The 14,999-nt window shown below is 41.2% G+C and overlaps 2 protein-coding genes across 2 annotated transcripts in view; both read right to left on the bottom strand.

The window, feature by feature from the left end:
- The window catches only part of LOC120050855 (interleukin-1 receptor accessory protein-like 1), an 838,450-nt gene that overhangs the window by 562,191 nt on the left and 261,260 nt on the right, over positions 1-14,999 (bottom strand). The gene's annotated exons all lie outside the window — the stretch shown is intronic.
- On the bottom strand, positions 1,493-13,946 carry LOC120051485 (adhesion G-protein coupled receptor G7-like). Its single transcript, XM_038998376.1, has 16 exons — positions 13,820-13,946; positions 11,676-12,767; positions 10,980-11,084; positions 10,757-10,866; positions 9,651-9,794; positions 9,447-9,532; positions 9,158-9,291; positions 8,837-8,950; positions 8,413-8,582; positions 7,747-7,899; positions 4,765-4,877; positions 3,474-3,805; positions 3,142-3,223; positions 2,593-2,751; positions 2,131-2,290; positions 1,493-1,884 (listed from the first exon to the last, which is right to left on the bottom strand). The coding sequence occupies exons 1-16, from the start codon at positions 13,854-13,856 to the stop codon at positions 1,696-1,698; spliced, it is 3,180 nt and encodes a 1,059-aa protein (XP_038854304.1). The 5' UTR covers positions 13,857-13,946; the 3' UTR covers positions 1,493-1,695.

Genomic DNA, 14,999 nt, shown 5'->3' on the forward strand with positions numbered 1-14,999 from the left:
TCCATGCCAAACAGTTCGAGCTACTACTTTTAAAAATCCATCTCTCCAGAAATAATTTCTCACTGTTGGCGCTTATTATAGACCCCCCTCAGCTCCCAGCTGTGCCCTAGACACCATATGAGAATTGATTGCCCCCAATGTATCGTCAGAATTTGTACTGTTAGGTGACCTAAACTGGGATATGCTTAACACCCTGGCCGTCCTAAAATCTAAGCTAGATGCCCTCAATCTCACACAAATGATCAAGGAACCTACCAGGTACAACCCCAAATTCGTAAACATGGGCACCCTCAGATATCATCCTAACCAACTTGCCCTCTAAATACACCTCTGCTGTGTTCAACCAGGATCTCAGCGATCACTGCCTCATTGCCTGCGTCCGTTATGGGTCCGCGGTCAAACGACCACCCCTCATCACTGTCAAAAGCTCCCTAAAACAATTTTGCAATTCTGCAATATCCTGGAAGGATATTGACCTCATCCTGTCAGTTGAGGATGCCTGGTTGTTCTTAAAAAGTGCCTCCCTCACCAACTTAAATAAGCATCCCCCATTCAAAAAATGTAGAACTAAGAACAGATATAGCCTTGGTTCACTCCAGACTTGACTGCCCTTGACCAGCACAAAACATCCTGTGGCACACTGCACTAGCTTCGAATAGTCCCCGCGATATGCAACTTTTCAGGGAAGTCAGGAACCAATATACACAGTCAGTTAGGAAAGCAAAGGCTTGCTTTTTCAAACAGAAATTTGCATCCTGCAGCACTAATTCCAAAAAGGTTTGGGACACTGTAAAGTCCATGGAGAATAAGAGCACCTCCTCCCACCTGCCCACTGCCCTGAGGCTAGGTAACACTGTCTCCACCGATAAATCCACGATAATCGAGAATTTCAATAAGCATTTCTAAACAGCTGGCCACGCTTTCCACCTGGCTACCCCAACCCTGGCCAACAGCTCTGTACCCCCCGCAGCAACTAGCCCAAGCCCCCCCCTCCCCGCTTCTCCTTCACCCAAATCCAGACAGCTGATGTCCTGAAAGAGTTGCAGAATCTGATTAATCACACATTTTCAGTACTAATTGTGAATAAAATGGGATATGACATGACTGTACAATGTTGCTGACCTCAAACATAATTTTGGTATCATGAAATTACTAATATGTTGTTATTTATTAATTTGAGGAACTCTTGAAAAATATGCTCTACCAGGCAGCTGAGATGCCCATTAAAGGAATGCTATTTAGACAAAGCTAGCTATTATGGACAATGGAGAAATATTGTTATGGGATTTTTTTTGTCTATGCAAATCCAAAAATATTTTCATATTGATATCAGCCTGTTTTCTTCAATTTGTTTCACAAATGTTTTCAGGACATGTCATTTTACAGGTATTATGAGCATAACATGAAATAATGAAATTATGAAATTACATATATATGAATACTCATATATTGACACACAAATGTATCATATTTGATATCAGTTGTTATTTATCTTGGCCTGTCTTCCGTTATAAGTAACTGAAGCAGACATGACGTTAATGAATGTACAATTTTTCAGATGATTTAAGAAGCATATGTAAAATCCAATACAAAATAAGTTTATTTTTTTGCGATCAAATACACATTATTTATGGCCTATATTAAGGCTAAATACACATTTTTCAGGAAAATACTTTTTCTGTGGCAGTTAAGGTGTTAATGTGTTGACAGCATAGTGTCCAGCTGTGTGTAGGATTCAACCTTTTCTCTGTGCTTGCCTCGCCATAGACTGAATCTCTTGGTGTGAAGTGGGATTTCAACACTAGAGACCGATTTCAAAGCATCTGCCATCATTTTCTTGACAATTGCTGTTCTTGCAGTGAACAGAATGAAAATCTGCAAGCCCTGTGGAGCGAAAGAAAAAACACAAAGACATTATCAAGTATTTTCAGGAACACACAAGGACAAACAAAAGGTAGCGTTTCAATAAAGACCAGCTCAATTTATTTATGTTTAGTAGTTGTCTAATTTCCAATCATGTCTGGTTTCTGTGGTACAATAGTACACTAGTATTTATAGATTCCATTTGAGTAATTTAGCAGACGCTCTTATCCAGCGTGACTTACAGTAGTGAGTGCATACATTTACTACCTGAGTGGTGGTGAGTACACAGAAGGAGATGTTGAGTATGGTGTACATGGTCTGGTTCTGTGTAATGAGCAACAGATAGCCCAGGATCCAGGAGAGACCGAGCACCACAGCCAGAGAAAAGCTACTGAGGAACTTCTTCTTCATCGATGTGTGTCTTGTACTGGGAAACATAACCAACATACTTAGAATGCTGTAATAGACTGCTGTAATGCTGTGGTATAATAACAATATGCTTCCATTGACTGAGTGGGTTAGTGCAGAGTGCTCATTAAATTGTATGATTTGATTACTACTGACTGAATTAATAATGACAAAAAAATTATCCATTTTATTTATAACAGCTTTTCATTGAAATACAATTTAAAAAATGAACAAGCTCATTAGTAGGCATTTAAGTCAAGACTGATCTTTATGACTACAACGTTCTACTTTGTGTCCCCAAAATGCCCTCGTTAACGTTACCTGGTTAAATGTGGGTTGGTCTTGCATGTTGTTACTGCAAAATATACCAACATCACTGTGTTGAACATAAGCATGAACGCCACAGGGATCAGGAACCCCCAAAACATTGGCAGCTTGAAGTCAAAGTTCCCCTTTGGATCGAGGGCAGCAAGCCAGCAACTGAGAGGTCAAATGAATGAGTTAGAGAGTGGGACAGTGACAAAACAGGACACCAGTGATTTGAATAACGTGGTATGAAGTAAACATGGTGGGTGGCATAAGGAAACAAGAGACCTTTGAACAAAACGGATCATCATTTTTGATTTTTTTAAAGAATATATTTAAAATGCTTTTGGCCAATTATTAGCATGCATAGGAACATTGATAGGGATAACCTTTAACAGCATGAGTTATGTAATTTTATAAAGCAATTGCTCCACTTTAATTTAAATTGAACCTATTATAAAATAACCACAGAACAGGAAGTAAATTGTAGTACAACACAGTACTCAGGTGTAGTAGTGGTAGTACAGTACAGTACAGCAGTAGTATAGTAAAGAATGTACTTACAATTCCTCCTGCCTGTAACCCAGTGGATCATCCACTCTGTAACTAATTCCTAAGGTGAGGGCCACCACAACCGCAGGCAGTCCTAAAGGACAGAGAATGATGTTGTTATTTCCTGGTAGGTTTGCATGCAGCCATGTACAGAGTATATACACTACACATACATCCTCTAAAGACATAACATCACTATACAAGTTGCTTTTAAGTTCTATTTCAGGCTTACTAGAGCCTGAAAATATCACCTAGCGTTAGTTTTGGTTCAAGGAGCCAAGGGCTAATGCCAGCCAAAGCTTCAGAAACAACTAAATACTTTATTTTCCTCCATGCTATCCTACCCCATCCGATGGCCACGGTATAGGCTGTGAACTGTGACGGGCTGGTGGCCAGGCTGTTTCTGATCATCAGGAAGACATGTGTGGCGTACAGCGTGTTCCAGGTGAACGTCCCCAACAGGAAGTACTGCAGCAGGACCGTCACTGCAGTACAGGGCCCTCTGTCCCGCTCTGTGTGTGTGTCGGACGGGGGGAGAATGTTGTCCCCCTGTATTTCAGGTTTGTCCAGCTGTTTATGAGGGTTGTCCACTCCCAACATGAAGAGGAGGGTGAAGATCAGGAGACACATGCATGCGCTCACTAAGAGGACTGTTGGGTTGGTTTTGCGTGATTTCCTGAAGATAGGTGATAGACAACACTATGTTAGGGAAGTTATAAGTGTAGTTATGGATTTGTTGGTTAATTAATAGTGGGTTTTATAATAGTTTCACCTATCAAGTCCTGTTGGATCAGACAAAGGGCCTCTTTACACTATTGAGATGCACCCAATATTTTGAATTGGTTCTGGAACCCTGTAGGATCTTACCTGGTTGTGATCTGGAATGTTATTGTATATTTTGAATTGGTTCTGGAACCCTGTAGGATCTTACCTGGTTGTGATCTGGAATGTTATTGTATATTTTGAATTGGTTCTGGAACCCTGTAGGATCTTACCTGGTTGTGATCTGCAATGTTATTGTATATTTTGAATTGGTTCTGGAACCCTGTAGGATCTTACCGGGTAACGATCTGGAATGTTATTGTATATTTTGAATTGGTTCTGGAACCCTCTAGGATCTTACCTGGTTGTGATCTGGAATGTTATTGTATATTTTGAATTGGTTCTGGAACCCTGTAGGATCTTACCTGGTTGTGATCTGCAATGTTATTGTATATTTTGAATTGGTTCTGGAACCCTGTAGGATCTTACCTGGTTGTGATCTGGAATGTTATTGTATATTTTGAATTGGTTCTGGAACCCTGTAAGATCTTACCTGGTTGCGATCTGGAATGTTATTGTATATTTTGAATTGGTTCTGGAACCCTGTAAGATCTTACCTGGTTGCGATCTGGAATGTTATTGTATATTTTGAATTGGTTCTGGAACCCTGTAGGATCTTACCTGGTTGTGATCTGGAATGTTATTGTATATTTTGAATTGGTTCTGGAACCCTGTAGGATCTTACCTGGTTGTGATCTGGAATGTTATTGTATATTTTGAATTGGTTCTGGAACCCTGTAGGATCTTACCTGGTTGTGATCTGGAATGTTATTGTATATTTTGAATTGGTTCTGGAACCCTGTAGGATCTTACCTGGTTGTGATCTGGAATGTTATTGTTAAACTCAACCCAATGATGGACATGGAGCATCCCAATATGGTGATCCAGTCTAGCACTTCAGCGTATTTAAAATCCTTCCTGAACGACTGTAGAAAAAAGAAAAAAAAAATTCAACACTCTGTTTCTGTCACAGTCATACTGTATAAAGTCCTCGCCCCTCATGTGTCTGGATATGCTGCAGTAAACCATAGGTCAGCGGTTCCCACACGAGGGGTCACGGGTCACCTGATATGAAAATGAGAATTTCCTAAATAAAAAAAATGTAACAAAAAATAAATAAATCTCAGTGAACAACCTTAATTTAAATGAAAATTATTCAAATATTAAATATAAAATTAAACCAGAGTCCGCCTTAGATTGTGGCAGAAGGCTGCACTTGACCGCTGCACTTGAATCATTCTCAGTTAAGGGGACCACATTTAAAATACACAAATGCGAGACAACAGGAGGATTTGCGGGACAGTGTAACCTACCCTGTACCTAACTTCAAAATAGGCCAATGCATCATCGCTGTCAATCACGAATGATAATTCTTCATGTTTTCCCAGTGAAATGTCCAAACTGCGTCTGATTGCCAATCGTTTAATCCCAATCAGATTCATGAGAATATGCATTTAGATCTTATTGAGTTACTGTTTCATGCACAAATTAGAGCAGATGGTGTTAAACTATATAGCCTTCCTGAATTTTTTCAATCAAAGCACATTCTGCCTAGTGGCGTGTGCTGTTGAGGTTTGGCTGCATGATCATGTTTGGTGACTACTCAGCTGACCATCCTAAATCTCATGAGGTGGTGTTTTTAGTGTAACAGTAACGTTATACTATGCTATTATATTTGATTCTGTTATTCAAAGAAATTGATTCAGCTTTTTTATACAATGTGTGGGTCTAATCCTGAATGCTGTTTGGCTAAAACTACATTCCAGCCGGTGTCTATTCCACAAGTTACCACTCGCTAAATCTATGATGTTAAAATGCCTATTTACTCTGTTCCATCTGACTGCACTGTCCACTGTCATCAGCCCAGCCAGTCAATGTATAAACTTGATCTCCACTATTAAAAGCCTCTAGACATTATCTCACATTTCTTTTAGACTAACATTTCGTTTTCAACACTTGGAGATTTGACAGGGAGGCGGTGTTTCTCAGCCAGTCGAAATCGTGATTCAGCTGGCATCATTTTTATGGATATATACAAAGAAATGTCAATTGAAAAAAAGGTATATAATAAACAGCTTTTAGAAAAAGTCTCTCTCTCTCTCAACGTGACATCAAGAGACAGGTTGGAATGTCTGACTGATGGTGGTGTTTGAATTTATGGATACAATTTGGGACGTGATTGTTTGCGGGACAAAGGTCCAAAATTCCCGCACAATCCGGGATATGTGGTCACCCTATTCCCAGGTGAATGGGGAGGCACAGAAACTCACATCAATACCTTTGTCACCTAACACTGAATCTAAGAATTGATGCTATAGCTAGCAATCAATAGGAAACTGACTGAACCACTCAAGAACTCCTCAGCTTTCCAAATGGACATTTGTTGTGAGGGCCGAGATGCCCATTCCTTTACTTTTGTTCGCTACATGTCGGGGATGTTATTCACGATGACATATTGTTCTGTCTCACGATTCTCTAGCATGAAACTGCACAGAGGATGCGTGACTATATTGACAGAAAACTGATTCCATGGGATTGACTGGTGGGCAAAAAAAACAGCCTTTGTTGACTTTCTTTGTATTGAAAAGAAACTACGTCCCGTTGCCTATGTAAATTACATATTTGGGAAACTGAACGAAGTGAACGCAAGCATGCAGGGGAAATACAAAACATTCTACAGATGAGTGACCGATTCAGTGGATTCAGAGAAAATATTTATTACTGTAGAGAAATCTGTTCGACTGTTATCCTGCCTCTGTTGACATGCCGGTAAGTGAAATGAAATGCTTCAAGAGCCATTATTGTCACACCCTGATCTGTTCCACCTGTCCTTGTGCTTGTCTCCACCCACTCCAGGTGTCACCCATCTTCCCCATTATCCACTGGGTATTTATATCTGTGTTTTCTGTCTGTCTGTCTGTGCCAGTTTGTCTTGTTTTGTCAAGTCAACAAGCATGTTAAACCGTGCGCCTACTTTTTCCTTCTCTGTTTTTTGCTAGTCCTCCGTGTTTTGACCCTTGCCTGCCTTGACTCTGAACCCGCCTGCCTGACCATACTGACTGCCCTGACCTCGAGCCTGCCTGCCACTCTGTACCTCCTGGACTCTGACCTTATGATCTTTTGCCTGTCCATGACCATTCTCTTGCCTGCCCCTTGGATACTAATAAATATCAGAGCCTCGAACCATTTGCCTCCCGTGTCTGCATCTGGGCCTCGCCATGTGCACTTATGACCGAATGCTGCAGATAATGCATTTTGGTTCCTGACCCAAAGGGAATAAATATCCTGCCGTCTCCCTCTGAGTATTACAACTCATGGTACCCTTTGACAGCTCATATCTGTGTGAGGCTGGATTTAGTGTACTAGTCTGCATTAAAACCAAATAACGATCCAGGTTGGAAGTGACAGCAGAGATGAGGGGAGCATTGTAAACCACACCCCCTGATTTTGAGAAGATCCAAAGCAACATGCATCAACATGCATCAAGTATGTCTCCTATCTCATTAGTGGTGGTGAGATAAGAGACATTATGTCAGACAAATTTACAATTGACTATCATAGTCCCACATTAAAAGTATGTGATGGTGAATTGAGAAGACAATCAGAAACACTGTTAGAATGTTTTGCAACTGACTGCCATAGCCCATCTTAATTACTACAAAAAAATGAACATGGTTGGGGTCTCGAGAATTATCACATATCAAAATTGGGTCATGGGCCAAAAAAGTTTGGGAACCCCTCCATAGGTCAGAGTGTGGTCAGTAAAAAGGGAGATTAGGGCAACTAGCTACTCACCATCAGCACAGCGAAGTTAGTGGTGTGATTACAGAAACATCGCAGGCCGTCTTCTGAGTGGTTGGCTTTGGAGCAGCCAAAGGTGCTCCAGTCTTTCAACGTGTAGTTCCACCACACGCAGGCAAAGTCATGGAGGGAGGCGTTGGGGACAACCTGAGAAGTGAGAACAGAAACAAACTCACTGTAAATCCTTCAGAAAAACACATGCATTCACAGTATTCCTTATTTAAAAAATAATAATCATAAAGTATATTGTGAAATACAACAGGTCATTAAGCACATGTGGGAAATAATTATTATTGATCATATTATATACAAGACAACATATGCTTCCTGGTTCACTATCAAAAACTTGCTTCCCTGTTCACTGGCCAAAATATAAGCGGCAATGGAAAACTTTGATCAGGGTTGTCAAACTTGTTCCATGCAGGGCCTTGTGTCTGCTGGTTTTAGTCTTTTCCTTTCAATTAACACATAGACAACCAGATGAGGGGAGTTCCTTACTACTTCATCAATCAAGTACAAAAGAGAAGCAAAAACCCACAGCCACTCGACCCTCCGTGGAATGAGTTTGACACATGTGACTTAGATAATGAATAACTTCCCAACACGTTTCCCAGGGAATTTGGACCGCTATGCATTTATTGATTCCAAGAGAAATCTTACTGTGGGCTTGAAGAGCATTTCAACATGTAACCCAGACACCTGTCCCAGGTTAGCAGAGATGACCCTTCTGCTGGTCCCTGAAGAAGCACTGAAAGCCCTGGACCTGAAGAACCGGTCGTTTTGGTAGAGTACAAAACCAATGGAGTTGTTTGTGTATTTACTACGTAAAACTGAGTGGAGTGAGGGAGAGAGAGGGAGAAAGAGAGAGGGGGGAGAGAGAGATTGTTTATCATATCAGGACTTCATATACATAGTAGCTTGACCTCGCCTTATAGGCTTATCTCATGTGACTCAACATTATTGGACAATCAATATTTGTGGCACTGCTTACCTGATTTCGACGACCACAAAGAGCAGTTAAGTTATCTCGGTGAAAGCGGTATAAGGAAGGAAACATTATGTTTGCATACCAACATTGACTCACCTGATGGGAATTTTATGACAATCTGGACATCAGTAGCACCTCCTTTGTCAGCTATCAGTTCAGAGGTATTTGTGTTGAGATGAATTCTGTTGGCCACAAAATTACCAGATCTTCCTGGAGAAGGAGATTAAACTGATTTAGACATTTAAAGCAGAACAATATAGTGTTACTTCTGTACTTGTCTGTAGAACAACAAATCAAATCCATACCAAACCTTACTGACCAACAGAGGAGTTTGAGGAGTTTTACCCAGTCTGTCAATACAGATATAAACTATCACTTTAAATGCCAGTATGTAGGTTCACTAGCAGTCCCACTCACCAGTCAGAGCAGTAAACTGGATCCCTACTGTGTCACTTGGTACTTGGACAGACTGGACTACCAGGTTGGGCTGAACCACCAAGGACAGATTATTGTGCTGGTCCAGGGAAAACTTCTCCAGGGTCTCTGTGAGGCTGGGAGAGAAACACAGAAAAACATTAGTTTACATGCACCCATACAGACACGCACTGAGGCACACGTACACACATAAATTCAAATATATGCAGAAACACACACCACCACACACGCACGCTCACACAGACAAACACACTCAGTACAAACACAGTACTTTTGGACAGCGTCTCTCTCCTGTGTACTCTCCTCACTGGCATGCAGCAGCTGACTGATGGTAGTTACAGCTGCCACTGCGATGTCCTGCAACATGATCAAAACCAGGGGATGACCCTCAAGTGTTCAAATCACTGCAGTAACAACCTCACGTTTCTCTCCAGAACATGTCATAGTCACGACTTGATTTCAAAACATGTTTTACCTCTGTGATATTTGCAGACAGAAGCAGCGTGTTAGCTATCTGAGCTGCTGTGGTGATGTTGTCAGCTGACAGCTGCTCTGGTTGGGAGGTCAGGATCTGAGTACTGAAGGCTAACTGTAGTAAATCACCTGAACTACTGGAGATCTGAATAGGGAGAGACAAGGATTTTTATTTTAGTATTGTTTTTCAACAGAACATTGTGCAAGTGAAGTTGCTCTACCAACTGTGAGTACATTTCAATATTAAAATAGTCAGTACTAACTCTGTGGATCAATTGTTATAGCAAGGCGCTTGCAACGCTAGGGTTGTGGGTTTCATTCCCACGGGGGACCTGTCACGACTCCGACCGAAGCCGGCTCCCCTTCCCGTTCGGGTGGCGCTCGGCGGTCGTCGTCGCCGGCCTACTAGCTGCCACTGATTCTTTTCTCCCCCTCCTTATGTGTTTATTGATTACACCTGTTTTGAGTTTGTTGTAATTAGTTGGGCTTTATTAGTCAGCCGGCCCGCCCCTTTCTTTGTGCCGCATTGATTATTGTAAACCTGGTGTTTGATACAGACAAACGTGTTGGTTTATAGTGTATAGTGCTGGACTGTTTTCGTTCCCCGTGTCTGGGGCAGTTTGTTTTGAGCACCCAGTGTTTAGTGGGGTGGCCGTGGTTCACCGTGTGCGCATTAAAAGAGCACTATAATTGAAATCTCTGTTTTCCTGCGCCTGACTTCACACTCACGACACCCAGTACCTTACAGGACCAGTATGAAAATGTATGCAATTGCTACTCTAAGTCGCTCTTGATAAGAGAGTCTGCTAAATTACTAAAATGTCCCAAACACCGTAATGTGAAACACAACAAATAAAAAAGAATGTTCCTCATCACCTGTTAAGCAGAATAAAGGAACAGAATAGATGATCTGAAGGTAAGAGCCAGTTGTTACTGATCTTCAGACTGTAAGATCCACTCCTCATAATGATGACTGTAACTGACCTGAAGAACGCTAAATCAAGATAATAAAAAAATATACCTTGACTTACATAATGATGACCTAAGTAACGCAACATTGAGACTTGTCAAATATCAGGTTCATAAAAAATATGCTTATTGACTTACATTTCCTTGAATGTCACTGAGGGTAAATTCACACTGCAGTTCATGAGGAAAACCAAACATTGGAGAGCCAGTGTCATTCAAACATCTTGCTGAGGCTCTTGGTAAACCAGCTGGATGAACCAAGTTAAAAAGATCATCAAAATTTTGTGTTACCTATTAAAAACATTAATTAGGTAACAGATGACTAAATTTTTCTCATTTTAGGTGAATAAAAGTAACATACCACTGGTTGTCTTCTCATCACACAACTCTTTTGAATAAGCAGACCAGCCAACCGTTGTTCTTGGGTAGGAGAATTGACCAATGATGGTGGAATTGCAGAAATTCCCTATCGAAGGAAAATGCATTTCAACATTGACCAAATTTATGACTGAACATGAAATATACATTCTGAATGAGAGATCCAGGGAAAAGTGTTGTAGACTCAATGTGAGATCCAGGGGTAGGTATAGTAGTGTAGTGGTGTGTACTGTGAATGTGAGATCCAGGGGTAGGTATAGTAGTGTAGTAGAGTCTGAATGGTAGTTCCAGGGTTAGGTATAGTAGTGTAGTATTGTGGAGGAGTCTGAATGGTAGATCCAGGGTTAGGTATAGTAGTGTAGTTTTGTGGAGGAGTCTGATTGGTAGATCCAGGGTTAGGTATAGTAGTGTAGTATTGTGCAGGAGTCTGAATGGTAGATCCAGGGTTAGGTATAGTAGTGTAGTGTTGTGCAGGAGTCTGAATGGTAGTTCCAGGGTTAGGTATAGTAGTGTAGTGTTGTGCAGGAGTCTGAATGGTAGTTCCAGGGTTAGGTATAGTAGTGTAGTATTGTGCAGGAGTCTGAATGGTAGATCCAGGGTTAGGTATAGTAGTGTAGTATTGTGCAGGAGTCTGAATGGTAGATCCAGGGTTAGGTATAGTTTAAGTGTGAGGATTTACCCTCTGAACAGGTCTCTCCGGTCCACTCATCAGGACAGATACAGACTCCACTCTGCAGCTCACCACCATTGATACAGACCAGAGGAGGGGTTGTGGTGGTAGAGGTGGTGGTAGAGGTGGTGGTGGAGATGGTGGTGGTGGTAGAGGTGGTAGGAGAGGTGGTGGTAGAGGTGGTGGTAGAGGTGTTTGGGAGACTGGTACTGGTGATAGGGATAGAGGTAGGGTAACCAGTAGATGGAAGACCAGTAGTAGTTAGGTATTCGGTAGTTGGAGTGTCAGTAGTTGTAGTGTCAGTAGGCTCATGGGTTATGAGGGAATCAGTAGTTGTAGGGTCAGGGGTTATGAGGGAATCAGTAGTTTTAGGCTCAGGGGTTATGAGGGAATCAGTAGTTGCAGGCTCAGGGGTTATGAGGGAATCAGTAGTTGTTTGTTCAAGGGGTGCATCAGTAGTTGTTTGTTCAAGGGGTGCATCAGTAGTTGTATGTTCAAGGGGTGCATCAGTAGTTGTATGTTCAAGGGGTGCATCAGTAGTTGTATGTTCAGGGGGTGCATCAGTAGTTGTATGTTCAAGGGGTGCATCTGTAGTTGTAGGGTCAGGGGTTAATGGTGCATCAGTAGTTGCATGTTCAAGGGGTGCATCAGAAGTTGTAGGGTCAGGGGTTAATGGTGCATCAGTAGTTGGAGTGTCAGTAATTGTAGTGACAGTAGTTGGAGTGTCAGTAGTTGAAGTGTCAGTAGCTGGAGAGTCAGTAGCTGGAGAGTCAGTAGTTGGAGTGTCAGTAGTTGACGAGTCAGTAGTTGGAGAGTCAGTAGTTGACGAGTCAGTAGTTGGAGAGTCAGTAGTTATAGGGGCATCAGTAATTGAAGTGTCAGTAGTTGGAGGGTCAGTAGTTGGAGTGTCAGTAGTTATAGGGGCATCAGTAGTTGGAGGGTCAGGGGTTAAATGGGTAGTAGTAGTTGAGAGGTCAGGGGCTATAGAGGAAGTAGTAGTTGGAGGGTCAGGGGTTAAAGGGGCAGCAGTATTTGGGATAGTTATGTCAATGGTGGTTGGAATGGCAGAGGATGTGGTGAGATCCACCTGTGGCAAAGAAACTGACATAAAAATGTTAAGAACTCAGTAAACCACATAAACAAGGATACATAGTGTCAGTTCCTATACTCATAGAAGATGATCCATGCTGTTCCAGTTTCATTGTGTCTGCATCAGTGTAGAAATGTTTTCTACTGTACTTTGACAGAAATAAATCTTTATCACTGCCAATAAACGGTTGACAGTTGATAGCAAAGGCTACTCTGTTATCAACTGTATCTGAGACCTGACAGTAGTCTATTCACATTCAATAGTGTCTGCATAAAAACATGTCTGAAACAATGTCTTAATAGACACTAATGTATTCTTCACAGCAAACAGACAAAACATTGATCAATCATTGACAATAAACCAAACTTTTAAATACTTAAACCAAACTGTAAACTCAGTAAGGTCACATATTGGTAATAATCAATTGATACGTTAAATGAATCATACATTTTTGCACATCTGAAGTGAAAGCAAATTTCCTACACAATTCTCAATCATACAAGAAACTTAACAACATCATACACTGAGTATACCAAACATTAGGAACACACTCCCCAACAGACACACACCCTGCTGCCCTCAGAACAGCCTCAATTTGACAGGGCATGGACTTTACAAGGTGTCAAAAGCTTCCCACAGTTGTGTCAAGTTGGCTGGATGTCCTTTGGGTGGTGGACCATTCTTGATACAAACTGTTGAGCGTGAAAAACCCAGCAGCGTTACAGTTCTTGAGACAAACGGGTGCGCCTAGCACCTACTACCTACTATACCCCGTTCAAAGGCACTTACATCTTTTGTCTTTCTCATTCACTCTATGAATGGCACACAAACACAATCCATATCTCAAGGCTTTAAAATCCTTCTTTAACCTGTCTCCTCCCCTTTATCTACACTGATTGAAGTGGATTTAACAAGTGACATTAATAAAGCATCATAGCTTTCACCTGGATTCACCTGGCCAAACTGTCATGGAAAGAACAGGTGATCTTAATGTTTTGTACACTCAGTGTAGTCTGAACATCTTAAATCACCCTGAATGAATCAAATATAGAGCAAGTCTTACCTGTAGCAAAGACAGCCATAATCCATAGCTCCTTCATCTCTGCTGTTTCCAGTCATCCAGTGTCAGCAGACTGCACATTATTAGGACGTCTGTTGGTCTAATGCTGTGCTGCTCTCCACCTGTCACAGAGACTGCAGTAACGTGCAGATACCAGTTAATGATTTACTATTGAAATTAAGGGGGAAGTACTGTACATTGGCTCCAGCACAACCCACATTGTCAACAGGATCAGTAAAGACACACACAAGTAGATCAGCTACATGACAGGATGAATAAAATGGATACACATGGATGGATACTGTGAGGACCAGTCAACCACTAGCATTAACCTTCTCTATGCAAAACATTCTTAGTTGCAGCTGGGAGGTAAAGTACATGTTTTGGTAAACAGAACAACTTTCCACTAGATCAGGTGTAATTAGATCTCCTGATTAGAGTTGAAGAATAAAACAAAGTGATGGAAGCGTCTTAGAGGTCTGGATTAGAATGTGAGGACACTAGAGGGTAGACTTCTCTAGAACAGGGTTTCCCAAACTCAGTCCTGGGGCCCTCCTGGGTGGATGTTTTGTTTTTTGCCCAAGCACTACACAGTTAATTAACATAACCAACTCATCATCAAGATTTGAATATTTGAATCAAACGACATTGAAATGACTCAAACCACATCGAAACTGTGTTGAAATTATAATGGACCTACATTTATAGTCTCTTCACTCTATCCAGCTTGATAAAAGTCAAATAAAACCTAGACAGTCAGGGAGCCTGGAATATTCCAAAAGCACTGGACAGAGGACTATTTTTAGAAAATGTTGACTGTGAGGAAGTATAATATTTAAAATACAATGGGGGTCATCACTGTCAGCTCACCTGAAAGGTACCTTCTGAGAGCTGGATGGCACTGTAATCGCTACTCCTTCTTCCTCCTTCAAGGAACTCAGAATCACCTTACAGGAATTTGACTGGGTGAAATGGAGCTTCTACAATAAACAGAATAAACAGACACACAATGAACAAACAGAATATACACGGACTATGTATATGTACATACATGTACATACACTTTTTTGGTTACTACATTATTCCATATGTATTATTTCATAGTTTTAATGTCTTTACCATTATTCTACAATGTATTAAAACTAAAGAAAAACCCTTGAATGAGTAGGTGTTCTAAAACTTT

The sequence above is a fragment of the Salvelinus namaycush genome, chromosome 7, assembly GCF_016432855.1.
Source record: "Salvelinus namaycush isolate Seneca chromosome 7, SaNama_1.0, whole genome shotgun sequence".
Classification (NCBI taxonomy): domain Eukaryota; kingdom Metazoa; phylum Chordata; class Actinopteri; order Salmoniformes; family Salmonidae; genus Salvelinus; species Salvelinus namaycush.